Below are 17,642 nucleotides of genomic sequence, written 5' to 3' on the forward strand. Positions count from 1 at the left end.
ATGAATACTATGTGAAAGGTGCTTTTTTTTTTTTAAGGGCAAAAAAAGGGGGGGAGGGGATAAACATTGTTGGGTGAGGATCTTTCTGAATAAGAAGGAAGTGAGGGAGCAAGTACTGTAGATATCTGGGGTAAGACAGTTCAAGTCAAAGGAGATAATGAAAAGCAAAGGTCTGAGATCACACTATGCATATTTTCAGGCCACAACGCTATGAAACTTGAAGTCACAAGAAAAAATTTGGGAAGTCCACAAGGGAGGTTAAAGAATATCCTTTTAAAATTATGAATGGGATAACCAGGAAATTAAAAAAGAAATAAAAAAAATACATGGAAGCAAATGAAAATGAAAACATGACAGTCCAAAACCTTTGGGACGCAGCAAAGGAGGTCACAAGAGGGAACTACATAGCAATTCAGGCCTTCCTCAAGAAGCAAGAAAAATCTCAAGTACACAACCTAACCTTAAATCTAAAGAAGCTGGAAAAGAACAGCAAATAAAGCCTAAAACCAGAAGAGAAAAAATTAAGAGCAGAGCAGAAATAAAGGATATAGAAATCAAAAAAAAAAAAAAAAAAATAGAACAGATCAACGAGACTGGGAGCTGATTCTTTGAAAGAATTAACAAAACTGATAAACCCCTAGCCAGATTTATCAAAATGAGAAGGGACTCAAAATAAATAAAATCACGAACTGAAAGGGGAGAGATCACAACCAACACTACAGAAATACAAACAATTATTATGACCAATTATATGCCAACAAATTGGGCAATCTGGAAGAAACAGATAAATTCTTAGAAACATAAATTACCAAAACTGAAACAGGAAGAAATAGAAAATTTCAACAGACCCATAACCAGCGAAAAATTTGAAGCAGTTATCAGAAATCTCTCAACAAACAAGAGTCCAGGGCCGGATGGCTTCTCAGGGGAACTCTACCAATTTTTTAAAGAAAAATTAATAGTTACTCTTCTAAAACTGTTCCAAACAATAGAAATGGAATGATAACCTCCAAATTCATTCCACAAGGCTAGCATTACCTTCATTCCAAAACCAGACACAGACCCCACTAAAAGGAGAATTACAGACCAGTATTTCTGATGAACATGGATGTAAAAATTCTCAGTAAGATACTAGCTAATGGAATCCCACCATACATTAAAAGGACTATTCACTATGATCAAGTGGGATTTATTCCTCGGCTTCAGGGGTGGTTCAATATCTACAAAGCAACCAACATGACACATCAAATTAATAAAAGAAAGGCTAAGAACCATATGAGAAGATCTTCTCAATAGATGCAGAAAAAGCATTTGACAAAATACAGCATTCTTTCTTGATAGAAACCCTCAAGAAAGCAGGTATGGAAGGAATATACCTCGACTTCATAAAGGCCATATATGAAAGACCCACAGCTAATTTCATCCTCATTGGGAAAAAACTGAGAGCTTTTCCTCTATGGTCAGGAACATGACACAAGATGTCCACTCTCACCACTGTTGTTTAATATAGTACTGGAATCCTAGCCTAAGCAATCAGACAACAAAAAGAAATAAAAGCTATCCAAATTGGCAAGAAGTCAAACTTTCACTCTTCACAGACAACATGATACTGTGTAGAAAACCCAAAAGACTTCACCAAAAACTAGAACTGATTCATGAATTCAGCAAAGTTGAAGTTTCTGTAGATTGAGATAAAATCAACGTACAGAAATCTGCTGCATTTCTATATACCAATAATGAAGCAGGAGAAAGAGAAATCAAGGAATTGATCCTATTCCAACTGCATCTAAAACCATAAGACACCTAGAAATAAAGCTAACCAAAGAGGTAAAAAGTCTGTACGCTGAAAACTATAGAACACTTATGGAAGAAACTCAAGATGACACAAAGAAAAAACATCCTATACTCATGGATTGGAAGAACAAATATTGTCAAAATGTCTATACTACCCAAAGCAATCTACACAATCAATGCAATTCCATCAAAATAACACCAGCATTTTTCACAGAGCTAGAACAAATAATCCTAAAATTTGTATGTAACTAGAAAAGACCCTGAATAGCCAAAGTAATGTTGAAAAAGAAAAGCGGGAGGCATCACAATCCCAGACTTCAAGCTGTATTATAAAACTGTAATCATCAAGACAGTATAGTACTGCACAAAAACAGTCACATAGATCAATGGAACAGAATAGAGAATCCAGAAATGGACTCACAACTATATGGTCAACTCATCTTTGACAAAGCAGGAAAGTATATCCAATGGAAAAAGGAAGTCTCTTCAACAAACGGTGTTAGGAAACCTGGACAGCCACATGCAGAATTAAACTGGACCACTTCCTTACAGCATACAAAAAATAAATTCAAAATGAATGAACATCTGTGAGACAGAAAACTATCAAAATCCTAGAGGAGAAAACAGGCAGCAACCTCTTTGATCTAGGCCACAGCAAGACATGTCTCTGGTGGCAAGGGAAACAAAAGCAAAAATGAACTATTGGGATCTCATCAAAATAAAAAGCTTCTGCACTGCAAAGGAAACAGTCAACAAAACTAAAAGGAAACCTATGGAATGAGAGAAGGTATTTGCAAATGACATACCAGATAAAGGGCTAGTATCCAGAATCTATAAAGAACTTACCAAACTCAACACCCCAAAAATAAATAATTCAGTTAAGAAATGGGTAAAAGACACGGTCACTTTTCCAAAGACATAAAATGGCTAACAGATGCAGGATAAAATGTTCAACATCACTCATCAACAGGGAAATACAAATCAAAACCATAATAAGATACCACCTTACACCTCTCAGAATGTAAAATTAACAACTGAGAAAACAACAGATGCTGGGGAGGATGCAGAGAAAGAGGAACCCTTTACACTGTTGGTGGGAATACAAGCTGGTACAGCCACTCTGGAAAACTACATAGAGATTTCTCAAAAAGTTATAAGAGAGCTACCCTATGACCTAACAATTACACTTCTAGGTATTTACCCCAAAGGATATAAAGAGATTCGAGGGAACACATGAACCCCAATGTTTATAGCAGCAACAAAAGCCAAAATATGGAAAGAGCCCAGATGTCCATCGACAGATGTATTTGATAAAGGTGATGTGGTATATCTGTACAATAGAATATGACTCAGCCATCAAAAAAAAAAAAAAAAGAAATATTGCCATTTGCAACAGTGGATGGAACTAGAGGGTATTTTTTTTAGGGGTTTTCTTTTGGGGGGGTTAAATTTATTCATGAAAGAGAGAGAGAGAGGCAAAAACATAGGCAGAGGGAGAAGCAGGCTTCCCATGGGGAGCCTGATGCAGGACTTGATCCCAGGACCCCAGGATTGAGCCAAAGGCAGATGCTCAACCACTGAGCTGCCCATGTGCTCCTGGAACTGGAAGATATTATGCTAAGCAAAATAAGTAATCAGGGAAAGACAATTATCATATAATCTCACTCATATGTGGAATTTAAGAAACAAAACAGAGAATCACAGGGGAAGAGAAGAAAAATAAAACAAGATGAAATCAGAGAGGGAGACAAACCGTAGGAGTCTCTTAATCATTGGAAACAAACTGAGGGTTGCTGGAGGAGGGGAGGGGTTGCAGGATGGGTGAGCTGGTTGATGGGCATTAAGGAGGGCACTTGTGATGAGCACTGGGTGCTTTACGTAAGTGATAAATCACTAAATTCTACACCTGAAACCAATACAACATGATATGTTAACTAACTTGAATCTAAGAAAGAAAAGAAAAAGTCTGAGGGAGAACATGCTTGGCAAGTTCAAGAACTAACACTGAGGTCAGAGGGACAAAAGTGACGGGGAGAAGCAGACTTCAGAACAGTGGCAGAGGGCCAGACTGTGTAGGACTTTGGCTTTTATTCCAGCTAACAAGCAAAGCCATTGGAAGTTTCCGTACAGAGAATTGATGTGAACTGATTCATGTTTCAGAATGATCTGTGAATACTGGGTTTAGAACACTGCTGCAGATAAGGGTGCAGGCAGAGAAAGCAGTCAGAAAATCACTGTGACAATCCAGGCGAGAGATGGTGGGGGTGTGGATCTGGGTGATAAGAGTCTAATATGGCAAGTGGCCAGATTTTTTTAAGAGAGAGCATGAGCAGGAAGGGGAGAGGAAGGGGCTGAGGAAGAAGGAGAGAATCACAAGCAGGTTCCAAGTTCAGCACAAAGTTTGACACGGGGCTCCATCTCATGACCCTGAGATCATGACCTAAGCCAAAATCAAGAATCAGATGTTTAACCAACTGCACCACCCGGTGCCCCCTGATGTATTTCAAAGGTACATCTAATAGAATTTGTTGATGGACTGAAGGTGGATGTGACACATAAAAATAAAACTGTCTGTGAAGGATAAGTCAAAGGTTCCCAGCCTTGGGCAAAGCACCTGGAAAGACAGATCTTCCATCTACCAAAATGCAAAAGACTGCAGAAGGGGCAAGGTTTGAGTAGAAAGCTAGAGTTCTCTTTAGGACATTTTATGACACGTAGGAGCTATCTTAGACATTTAAGTGAATATGCCACGTGGATATTTAGACAGAAGTCTGAGTTCAGAGGGAAGACAAAGGCTGGAGATACAGAATTATGGATTTATCAGAATACAGACAATATTTCAAGGCACAAGACTACCATGAAGCCACGTTAGGCAATGTTGCTCAAGCTTTAATGTCTGTATGAACCTTCAGAGTTGAAAAACATGTAGATTTTTATTCACTAGATATGAACTGAGGCCTTGGGTTCTCCATTTCCATCAAGTTCCCAGGTGATGCTGATGCTAACCATCAGACTGCAGTTGGAGAAAAAAGGACCTAGAACTAAGCAGGGACAGAAAAGAGGTTCCTGCCTGACCCCTGCAACACTCTAGTATCAGAAGTTGGAAGGATGCAAAAGGACTAGCAAAGGAAACAGAATGTGATATCACAAATGTGATATTCTGGAAGCTAAGTAAAGAAAATGTTCTAAGAGGGAGGGTGTAATCACAAACTTTACGTGCTGATGAGAGGTCAAGAAAGAAAAAGAAAACTGAGAAAGTGGCACTCAATCAGGCAGCTGAGTGCAGTCCAGCGGTGATCTGGTTGAGAGCACTGCATGCAGTAGTGGAAACAAACATATAAGCAGAAGATAATGGTAAGAAAGGAGAGGACTCTGGGATCAGAGGTATTTTTAACAGATTTAGCATTTTAAAGACAAGAGCACTGATGGGAATGAGGAATAACCAATTACCTGGGGAAGAGGAGGAGCTGCACAGACGTCCTCCTGTAGGCCCGAGGAGAATCCCAGGCACAAGGGGAGGGTGGTTTCAGACAGGGACATAATAGTCATCAAGGCAAAGCAGAAAAGGCGGAAGATACACACATATGGACACATCCAGGTGTGTGAGGGCTGTGACAGTGGGAACATGGGAAGCTTCTCAGTGCCGTAAACAATGTCCTCAGTGGCACAGGATGGAAAAGAAGTTACTGGTGAGATAAGCATGAAAGCAGCATGTGAAAGCAATGGACTACAGAAATGGAATAGGACCTTGGGGCAGCAAAAGAGCACACATGGGCTCTAGTGCCATGGGCTTACAGCCAGAGCCACCAGCATGGCCCTGGCTATGCCTCCAGCCTCACCTAGTCCCTTGAGGGCTGAGGCTGGCAAGAGGAGAGGGATGGTGTGATATCCTATCAGCAGAGTACAAGGCAGGGGACTGATCCCATGTTGCCCCATGAAAGCTAGGCCTCAAAGGCGGACAGGACGTGAGGGCACATGTGGAGTGGCAGGTGGGGTAAAGATGGAGATGATATGGTACAGTCAAAGCAATGTTGGGATCAAGGTTTCTAAGAGAGTGGGTCCAAAGACAGGAGACAAGCGTCAAGCTGTGGGCCATACAGATAGGATGGTGCTGACACAGTTCCTGAGAAAGGCAAACTCCAAGGTCCAGTCTTGGCAGTGAGCAGCTGGGGTGGAGGGCCAGATCCCTTGTACATTATACTGACACTGTCTTTCCACACGTTCATCTCTTGCCCTAGACTGACCGTGAATCCCCCAGATTGAGGGACCAGATCTTTCCTATCTTGGTATCACTGTGCCTAACAAAGCACCTGACACACAGTGGGCACTCAGTAGATACATCTGGTTAATGAAATCCTCTCAATGCTAAGGACAGTACAAAGTGCACGTGGCTTACAATAAATATTTAATGAAGATATCAATTTAGTCAATAAAAACATTTTAGAAAATGAAGATGGACCCAGAAGGTCAACCCAAAACCTAAAGGATAAATTATACTCAGCAGTGTCTACCTATAGCACAAATATAATATAAGGAAGCTGCTGGATAGTTTTTTAATGCAACAAACACAAAGCTAGATTCAGAGCCCCTGCCACTTATTGGATTTTCTCTAGAATGTTTCATGTTTCAAATGGAAGCTGTTAAGAGCCATATTCTGTGGTACTCGATTTGCCGTCTATCACATCAACTAATTAATATGTTTTGTATTGGGCAGTAGAGAAGATACAAAAGTTAAATACCACAAGGTCTCTGCCCTTAAGAGAAATGTAGTGTTGTTGAGGATATAAGGGAAGAATACACAAAAAGTTACTTAACAAGAAAAAGGGCAAGAACAAGGCACTGTGGCTAATTCTCAGAAGGAGGAAGGGGGGGAACAAGAGAGAAGTAAGTGCCAAGAATACAGAGGTGGGTGGTATCGCCAAGCACTAGGCCGGTGCAGCCTACAGTAAAGACACACAGAAGAGGGCCGGATAAGAAAGGGACGGATAGCCAGTTTAAAAATAAGCTGTAGGAGAAGACAACACTGGGCCTGGGAACAATGACCACTTTGGTCAGACCCTATGTCTTCTGTATGTCAAATGTCAGTGGAGATGGTATCACTTTTCTCCACTGTGACCTGTAATACTTACTGAATTAAACTCTATTTGACAGAGGTCATAATTGGTTCTGTGTTACTTTCCTCCAGACAAAACCCAAATTGTTATGTGACCACTTCTCATTTTGAAGTTCTGACTTAAAAAGACATGAGCACCCACCCCTGCAACTGATGAGAAATGCTAAAACTGGCTTCAATTTCATGACATAACTCTCTATTGGTTTTGCCAGTCTACACTATTGGATTGTATGCATTATTCATGCACATTTCAACCAAAATAGCATTAAGAGGAAAACCTAGCAAGAAAGCCTTTTTTGAGCAACTGATCTCAACATGTTTCTAAAAAGGAAAACGAACAGACAGCAAGAAAACCAATATATTTTGAAGTTATAATATCCAAAAGGCAAGAATTTTGGTGAAACTGCCATCTCAGTCAGACCAGTTCTACAAAATAACAGCCACAGAATTATTTAACTGGTAACAGATGTTTCAAAAATAATTCCCAGAAGATTACTAGAGATTCACGAAGTCAAGCACCCTGAATTGTCCCTCCCCCTTAGCAACTTTTTCATTCCCCTCTCCTTTCTGTGAGCACGTCTCAGAGCCCAAACTGGATTGTTAATTTCCTCAAGCACAAATTTTATGCTTTGATACCATCTCACCCCGGCTCACTCCTTGCATCTCTCTTCTCCCACACAGAATCCAAAGTGGAGCACGAAGACCATATGAAATCAGCAAGCAAGACCAATTCTCTTGTATCGAATACCAATGCATTTTTAGGGAGGACAGAAATATCAGTGGCATATGTTCAAAACCTGCATCCCATATTTAGAGAGGAACTCGGGGATCTAAAAAGATAAGGTAACCATGGTCATACAAAGACCAGTACAGTACAATGAAGAGCCTATGAAAGAGGTGTCAGTGAGTGAGCACTAAAGAAATTATTAATTCTGCCAGGGGAGTGAGGAAAGACAGCTCAGGGGAGGAGGTAATCTAGAGGTATTTGAAAGCTCTGGTAGGAGAAGAGGGGAGCAATAGAGCAAAAGTGAAACAGAAAGGGTAGGAATATGGGACGCCTGGGTGGCTCAGCAGTTGAGCGTCTGCCTTCGGCCCAGAGCATGATCCTTGAGACCTGGGATCGAGTCCCATGTTGGGCTCCCTGCAGGGAGCCTGCTTCTCCCTCTGCCTGTGTCTCTGCCTCTCTCTGTGTGTCTCTCATAAATAAAATCTTAAAAAGGGGGGGGGGGATAGGAATATGAAGAAGGAACCACTTTCTTCTTCCTTAAAGTGGTTCTATTATTTCTATACTTCTTTCCCTTGCAGTACAGCATTTTTCCAACAGAACCAGTTTTCCTTTAGTTTCTTCTTACATCTTTTTTGCTTCAGTGTGCATGACTGTTAGGCCCCTACACCAGGACGTGGTCACTTTATGGTAAGATCAGCAATTTCACTCAACCATTACTTTTCTTAAACACACATACATCCATACATATACACACACACACAAAATTAGATGTTGCTCCTTTTAACTCATATTACACAACAGAATTCAACAAAATTGTGAATAAGAAATCTGTTTGCTTAAGGGAATTTTATGAAATCTTTAGTCACTGTGCATACTTGAAAAGTAATGTAAAAATGATCAAGAGATCCCATTGGGCTGGAAAAATTAGGCTATACTGTATGGTTACACCAAGGTTTTTTCTCAACCACACTGTATTAGATTTTCATTGATCCTGCTTATCTGCAAAAACCTAAAGGGACATGATAAGGGAAAAGCAGCTAAGAGAAAACGGGAAGTTACATGGACTTTAAGTCTAAACAAATAATATTATCCTGTTTTTTAAAGGAAGTAACAGAAGTTGTAAGCAACTTTTAAAAAGAAAATTAAAGATTTTGTCAAAATAATTTATGAATATTTTAAGAGAAGACTCTTTAAGAATCTTTTTATATCTCTTAAATATTAGCTTGATTTAATCTTTTACTATGAGTCAGCAATTAAAAATTAGCTTTAAATGAAATATAGGTTTGCATACGTTTGGTCTTATTTAAATCCACGTCTAGGGATCCCTGGGTGGCGCAGCGGTTTGGCGCCTGCCTTTGGCCCAGGGCGCGATCCTGGAGACCCGGGATCGAATCCCACGTCAGGCTCCCGGTGCATGGAGCCTGCTTCTCCCTCTGCCTGTGTCTCTGCCTCTCTCTCTCTCTCTCTATGTGACTATCATAAATAAATAAAATTAAAAAAAAAAAAAATCCACGTCTAGTAGCCTGCTGTCACTACCATGTTTCAGGGTTGGAGAAGCCTGGTGTGGCTAACACAGTAAGTGAAGGGAGTAAGGCAACAAGGCTGATTCGAGGACACAGGCAGAATGTGGACCATGTCAAGAGCCTTGAAGGCCTGTTAAGGAGTTTGATTTTTATTTTCAGTGCAATGAGAAGCCACCACAGGATTTTAGGCAGGGGAATGCAATGAGGTGACAGTCTGCAAAGTGTCACTATGGATAGTGTGTATAGAGTGAACTTCAGAAGGGCAAGGCTGGAAGCATGGTAATTAAGCAGCTGGACAAGAGTGGGTACAGCACAGGTGATAATAAGTGCTTAGTGTGCCAGATGCTGTTTTAAGTATAAATATTTATCATGATAAGCTCATGATCCATCTGCAGATGAAGTAATGAGGCACACAAAAGTGAAGTAACTTTCCAAAAGATATAGGAATTGGCAGACCAATAATTTATCAACAGCCTCCAGCCCCAGCTTTTGACCCTATAGTAACAGAACATACATGGCTTCCAGGTATGATTTTAAGACAGAAACGGACAAGCTTTAAGCTAGGTTTCATTGATATGGCACATGAATATCACAAACCACTCCTAGGCTTCTAGCTTTAGGAGAGGAGAGAGGTGCCATTTACTAAAGCTAGGCAACACCGAGAGGAAAAAGAGAAGGATCATCTAGGAGAAAAAATACATTTATTTATCCAGCTGACAGCTAAGTATATAAGTCTCTAACAAGAGATCAAGAGGTCAGGGTTAGAGCTGTCAATTTGGGAATTGTGGTAGTCAGACTAACGGTCCCCAAAACATGTCCATGTCCTAGCCTCTGAAAACCAGTGGAAATATTACCTCACAAGGTAAGAGGACTCTGCCGACATGATTGAGCTGAGGGCCTTGAAGTGGGGAGGTCACCCTGGATTACCTGGGTGGGCCCACTGTGATCCCTAAGGTCCTTTAAAACGTAAGGGAGAAAAGTCAGAGGCAGAGACAGAGCCTGGAAGATGTCACACTGCTGCCTTTGACGAGGAAGGATGGGGCCTCAAGTCAACGGATACAGGTGATCTCTAGAAACTAAAAAGGCTGAGGAAATAGATTCTCTCCCAGAACCTCTATAAGAAGCACAGCCCTAATCAAGACCCTGACTTTGAGACTTCTGACCTCCAGGACTATAAGAAAATAAATCTGCACTGTTTAAGCACAGTTGTGGTAATTTTCTACAGCAGCAATAGGAAATGATTACAGGAATTTTAAGTCAGTACTTAAAATGATGCGGTATTGAAAGTGAAGGTGGAAGAACAATAACCAAACAGAAGTCCTTGAGAAGGTGCCAGGAAAGGGGTACATGCACAAATGAGGAGGGGATGGCTTTAACTGAGGAGGGACATTTCTTCTTTTGCAACAGAAAGGAAGAAGGAAGCAGGAGTGGAGGTTGATGTGTAAAGACTGTAGTGAGAAGAGAAAGTCATTCCCAAATGATGGCTTTTATGATCTCAATGAATTATATGGCTCGGCTATCAGCAGTTCAAGACTTGAACCCCCCCCCAAAAAAAAAAAAAAAAAAAAAAAAAAAAGGCCTTGAACCTGGGGCATCTGGCTTAATCTTAATGCAGTTATAACACTGCATCAAATGATTTTCAAGATTTCTAGTAGGAAACAGTAGGAGTGGCTACAGAAAGGGTACTCTGTTCAGGCAAATATACCAAAACTCAGGGGGGGTCACTCAGGGCAGGAAGGAGCAAAGGCATGGCACCTGTCCCCTCCTTCATTTCTACAACCATGGTAGAACAGGCTGATTGACCTAGGCTCCTGAACTTGGCCTCAGGATCCCTCTCAACACAGCAAACCCTAAAGCAGCAGGTCCTGCAAACCAGTCTGAATTGGCACTTGAACTGCAATATACTTGCCAAGGGTCACCTAGGGACTATAGTTCTTTTTTATCTCTTCCTCCCAGAGGAGATGATTTTGGAGAGTGTTTTGAGTGCTAAAATATGACTGAGAAGCAGAAAGATGACAGAAGCTGCTAAATGTCTATCAAGGAGAGAATGATCAAGAAAACAGTGGTGAATCACATCCTGGACTTCCACACAACCTTTAGAAAGAACGACTTAGAGTTGTACTACCAATGGAAAAGATTTCCAAGTTATGTTGTTACATGAAAACGCAGACCCCGAATGATCATACAGCTACTTCTGCTCCTGATTTACAACAAAACAAAGCCATACGTACATGTGCACACATACATGGGACTGCCTTAAAAAGGGCCTGGAAAAAAAAAAAAAAAGGGCCTGGAAGAGAATCTAAAAGGCTGTCAGTAAGACCTTCCAAGAAAGAGTGCATAATTAGGATAAGGGATGAAGGGAAACTTTCACAGAGTAATGCACATACTTTTACATTGTTTATCACAATTTTTCTTAACATTTTCTTTAAAAAAAAAAAAAAAAAAAAGAACACAAAGGATGAGCACCTGAAGCATCTGGGCTCTATTATATTCAGACCTCTTTGTACTTAATCCTATGATCCCTCTAGTGACTTTCCCTTTTGGATGCCCCCGACAGAAGGAATACAGGACATGACACTACTGGACTTGGCACAGGGTAGGTGTGAAAAAATGTCTGCAGCCTTCAATGTTATTCCCCCTCTTCTCCCACCTCCCTCAGTCATGTTAAACACTTCCTATGCCTGGTCACTCATCCCACTGCTTCCAAATCCTAGCTTTACTTTCTCTTCCCAATGAGTCACTCCTTTCACAAATGCCTTTTCTAAGTAACATCATCATCATCAGTATCTTTCTTTTAATTATTCCTAAATCTGGCTATTAAAATTACTTTTCCCATTATTTATTTCACACTTCCCACAAATAAAGGCCCTATTTGCCGCTTCTCTCATAATGAATCTCTTCTCCAAAAGCCCACCAAACAATCATTTTCTCTGTCTTATATGATCACACTGTTTTTAATCTCCTTAACCCAATCTTTAGTTTTCATTTCTATTGCCTCTCCTTGGGGTGCTTCCTTTATTCTGAATGTGATCCTTTCACACCTGCTATCCACCAGGGTCTCCTGCTTCTGTGGTCAAGTTCCAGGCGACGAGTAATTGCACAGATCCATCTATTCTCTAAGAACTTGATTGCCTCACGTTAGAGGTTCTCAGCCTTGCTCACCTCCAGCCACTCCCCCACCCTTACCACCCTCAAAAACTCTGAAGTCAATCCCTCAAAGGCAGAACCACTCTGGGCCACCCCCTCCCAGGGGAGTCCTCCTCCTGACATGTCTATTTCTGGAGCCCCTAGTACGTATCAGGCAGGTTCTAAACATAGTTTTAAAATAGGAACTAGTTTAATCCTGCCTCAGCCTATTGATATCGACAATCTACTCATCCCTATTTTAAATAAGTGTAAACGGAAAACCAGAAGGGTTACAGAACTTATCCAGGGTCATGCAGCCAGCAAATGTCAGAGTTAGGATTCCAATTTTGGTAATGGGAGTCCGCGCTCATCAGTATGAGCTTTTTGGCATTTATTTCTGAGGCAAAATTAAGCACTGCTTTTCATCTGCTCTAGCCACACCCTGGTCTCACCTCTACAGTGGCACTCGACACACTGTACTTACTGTAACCTCGTGTTACTTATTTGCATCCTCTGAGGGTACAGAGTACTCTCTGACAACAGTTAACTTTCTCTATCCTTAAATATGCAATAGCACCTGGCACTAGGATGTATTTAACGGACGCTGAATACAAGAGAAAAAAAAATCAAATTCTTTAGCACTCCCTCCCTAGCTTAGCATACACCGTAAATGGAGACAGGCTCATTCTCAACTTTCAGCTTCCTGCCTCAATAACAGAACAGAAGACAGATGGTGTGGGGAGCGGTAGTGTTACATCTGCTCAGTCCACCACACTCTAGATGACATCTACCCTCCAAAGACATCTAGGTGCTGGGCTTCCAATCGCCAACAACACAGATGGTAGGATGCTAGCGTTACCTGACAGCGCATCATAGAACTCGTCCTCACTGAGGATGCTTCGAGGAGGTGAGCCTTCAACCAGAGACCGCTCTAATTCATGATGCTCGGTGGCCAGAGTCTCCAGTGCTTCTGACAAAATTTTGTTTTTTTCTTGTTCTTGTTCCAATTTAAAATTCCTCACCTAGAAGAAAACAGATATTAAAAAAAAAAAAAAGACTTCAGAGTGACAGGAGACATCAACTTATGCAGGAGGAGGTAAAATTTATTTGCTTTTGATCTAGTTCAACTGCAACAACAGAAATGAAAACAGTCGTGTGATATACACACACGGATGAATGAGCACAATTACTAAACCAATTCTGTTCTTCCCATGGAGCCTTTTCTTACAACAGCTCTAGCTAATGAAAACGGATTAAGACTAGCAAATTTGGCTCAAAGGATCAAGATGATCAACATGAGCCAATTCACAAGTTTTTTAAAAATATAGTCTCTCAATATTAATCATGAAATTAAGCCAGTTTTTGAACAAAATAATTAAAGCCATTCTGAGTATTAAAATGTGTACCACACTAAAACATAAGATACCATCGGGACGCTTGGGTGGCTTAGTAGGTTAAGTGTCCGACATCTGATTTCAGCTCAAATCTTGATCTCAGGGTGGGGAGATGGAGTCACATGTTGGGCTTGCATTTAATGGGGAGTCTGCTCAAGATAGTCTCTCTATACCCTCGCCCCCCACCCCACTCACATGCTCTTAAAAAAGAAAATTAAATAAAAAAGCAAAGAAAGAAAAAAGCTTAAGACAGAATCCTCCAATTTACTTCCAAAATAGCTTATATCTCAAATGAAAGGAAATGAGTAGCCAGGCAATGACATTTTGATTTCCATTTTTCAATTCCATATTTTGGTTACAGTTCCATATTTTACCTTGAATTTATTATACTAACAACAAAAAGGGATTATAAAAAAGGCAAAACCTGGTTTGATTTTTCATCTTTTAATAAGATAATCTATCCTCCTGCCTAAATACAACAGCATCTCAACCTGTGCAGTTAACACCTCCTGAAATTTAGGTAAGCCAATCCTCCTACAACAGAGCAGGTGCTAGATTTGATGCGAACTGTTTTACCCATCTTGGCATCAGAACTCTAGGAATCTCGTGTTCCTTAGCTGCTTCACCTAAAAATTAGACAACAGTGGAATCTTCTATCAGTAGCCTTCAACCTTTATTTACTTATATATATTTTTTTAACTTTAGCAGAGCAGAACCTTTCTCAAAAATAACCCCAAGACAGGAAACAGATGTTTTAGAAAGCTGCGCTGGGTGACACTGGTAGAATCAGGAGCACTATGGCTTCCTTTCTCCTCTATCCACAGCAGGGGCTGTTCCAACAGTTTGAGAAGCACCGAATAGGGAGACTCTACAACCTCCTATAGGTTTCAAGTTCAGTGTCTGGGGCTTGGGAGTCACAGAGCCCACTCAGCTGCTCCCTGAATTAGTCTCTCTGCTGAATCTCACCCTTTCACCTCCTGACATCCCCAGCACATTCTCCTCCCTGTGATTCTGACACCAGACTCCTCTGCAGCCCTGAGTTGCTGAGAGCCACATCAGGTTCAACACTGAGAGTCCTGGACAGAACTTAAAAATACAGCCTTATTGGGAACCCTGGGTGGTGCAGCGGTTTAGCGCCTGCCTTTGGCCCAGGGCACGATCCTGGAGACCCGGAATCGAATCCCATGTCGGGCTCCCAGTACATGGAGCCTGCTTCTCCCTCGGCCTGTGTCTCTGCCTCTCTCTCTCTCTCTGTGTGTGACTATCATAAATAAATAAAAATTAAAAAAAAATACAGCCTTATTGAAATCCTAAGTTCCTAACAGAAATAGAGTAAAACCTTTATCATCTTGGGAACAGTTCCAGTCCTCAGGCACCTTAGTTTTTATCATTACAGTAATGAGATTATCAGATTATTAACTTATTTTTTGTGATCACACAATAAGAGCAATAAATAGTAAATAAGCAAAAACATGCAGAAATAAAAAGATTAAATACTTACATAATTACAGTTTTTAAGAAACTGTAAAATACTTACAAATACTCCTATAATATATATTTTTATCTCCAAAGGAGGAAATATTCTGATTACGGCTGGAGTCAACTTAAAAAACAAAACAAAACAAATTGTTCTCCCTCATTTCATGGGTTAGACAATTCATTTATCTGTAAACAAGGACTACAAAATTGAGCACAATGTCCAAAGTGATCCTTTCTTGAAATGGAAAAGATCTTTATAGCCCTGTTATATATGTAGATTCCAAAAATACCACTGCAGGAGGATCCAAGCTCCTTCACCCTGCCTACCTGCTCCTGCTATCTTTAGCTTTTTAACTTTTCAAATATCAAAATGCAAACGCACTGTTGACACTGAACCTTTCAATATACGAATCAACTAAATTAATGCTTCTAGTTCACAAATACATTAGTTTTATACCTACATACGCCTAGATTTTAGAATAGTGGCAAAAGAAATGATCAAGGCCCCCAAATACCATGTTCCCTCAACAAAATCTTATTCAAAATCCAATTTATCCTTTATCCATCTAAAATAAGCACCACTTCATTTCTGCTACTTGGACATATGTTCTCACTTGTTCTTAAGAGGAGTGAAAGGGGTGGGAAGCAGAAACAGAAGAGACTCTCACCACTATTCTAGCTCTTACCTTGTTTTTAACTTGTTGATCTGACTGCATTTGTACTTGTTTCAAGGCATCTTACTCTAAAATTACACACAAAATGACAATTGCTTTCATCATGTACAGTGATGTACCTGAGAGTAGGTACATACATCACAGAAACTACAGTAAAGAGCTCTTTATTGCTTTAGAGAAGCATCTAGGATCACACTTAACTGCCATCGATACCATTTAGCCAGTTAGATCACTGGAATAATGTAATTTCAAATCCTCTACACTCTCAGTATTTCAGAAACACCAGGAGACAACCTGGCATTTAAAAATTACTGCAGAAGCCCAACATATATGTTTATAATTACATAAGAACCTTTCTAGAATATGAGTGACATTTTTTCAAATTAAATATAAAATTCAAATATAAAATGTATACCTTCAGCCCTGTAACTTTCCCGTAACAAAAATTAACATGTAACATAGCAAACATAAATGTCGTACTTACTAGGAATAATTTAAGAACTAAACCATCATACTCTTAATAATAAACCCATATCCACGTCTGTATTGCTTTAGATTAATGCAAATACAAGCTTTTTCACTAGAGTCTTCTCAAACCACAGCAACATGATCATCTTATATCTCACTCCATTTCATGCTGGCAGTTGGAAATTCACAATGAAGACTTCCAAAGTGTTCGTCACACTAACAGATGCAGGCTAAAGAATCAAGAGTTTTAAAGTTACATGCTAGCCAGTACACACATTTTATCTACTCTCCTTCTATTAAGTACTCTATTTCCCCATGTTCCACAGAAGCTAAGTTGGACAGAGACAATAATTAAATCTGGCAAAAACACACTACTAGGTGGGGAGTAGGCGAGAGTATTCACAGAATACTGTGTCCAATTATCCAATTACAGGTTAGAGGAGATTCTGGCCTTGATCAATCTAGTAAAGCTCTTTCAACTGGCCACACTCCCATCAGCTAAATAGCATCAGCCTTACTCCTTGTGATTGATGTATGGCTACAAGAACACAGAATGTATTAGCTTAACACTGAAATACTAGACCTGAATTTAAAATGTCTAATTTTCTCTCAGGTAAGGAATTACATTGACACTTATTTTTGTGGTTATGGGACCAACACTAGATGGACTTCAAAACTTTTTAAGTTATGTGTGCTTTAGATGACTCTCTGCTGTGGCCACATAGCTGTTAAAGTGGGCCTGGTCCTTTATTGTTGGTAAAGCCTCTTCTGCTCCCAGAAGACTACCTAATTGTTTCGCTGTAGGAGGATGGAGCTCATGTGAATGACTGTCAGAGTTACTTCTAAATGCAGTGTCAGGCTGAATGACCACCTCACCTCCAAGGTCCAGGAAAATTAAGGTCTGAGCCCATGTCTGAGGCACAATCAAGTGTGATAATATATAGCCTCAGGAACACAGCGTGTAGACATACTTTGTTTTATGGATTTACAAAGCATCTTTACACACATTATTGTTTGAAGTTTTCATGGATTCTAATGCTCTTCTGTGCCATCCCAATACCGCCTTTCCAAGTGTGATGCATTTCCTGATGTTCCCGAAGACTTTTCTTCTGTCCTTTCTATTACTAAAAAAGATACTTATTTAGGAATAAATATGCTTCAGGGATTGAAGCAGATCTGCTTGATACAGTCTGGAGAGGAGGCAGGCTACACAAGGCAGTTGCAGCAGGAAAGGACTGCAGAAAGCTTGCAGGTGGCCTTTAAGAACCCTGGCTTTCAATCTGTGGGACGGGAAACTGATGGAGGGGCTCTGAGCAGAAGTAAAGTTGTCTGATCTACAAC

At 40.3% G+C, this 17,642-nt stretch overlaps 1 protein-coding gene across 6 annotated transcripts in view; it reads right to left on the reverse strand.

Moving 5' to 3' along the window:
• OSBPL1A (oxysterol binding protein like 1A) overlaps positions 1-17,642 on the reverse strand; it is a 227,771-nt gene that overhangs the window by 77,480 nt on the left and 132,649 nt on the right. For all 6 annotated transcript variants that reach the window (XM_077900285.1, XM_077900283.1, XM_077900284.1 and 3 more), the window contains one exon: positions 13,146-13,308. In XM_077900285.1, coding sequence (XP_077756411.1) covers positions 13,146-13,308 — 163 coding nt within the window. The remainder of the gene's footprint in view (positions 1-13,145; positions 13,309-17,642) is intronic.

This window comes from Canis aureus, chromosome 6, assembly GCF_053574225.1.
Source record: "Canis aureus isolate CA01 chromosome 6, VMU_Caureus_v.1.0, whole genome shotgun sequence".
Lineage (NCBI taxonomy): Eukaryota > Metazoa > Chordata > Mammalia > Carnivora > Canidae > Canis > Canis aureus.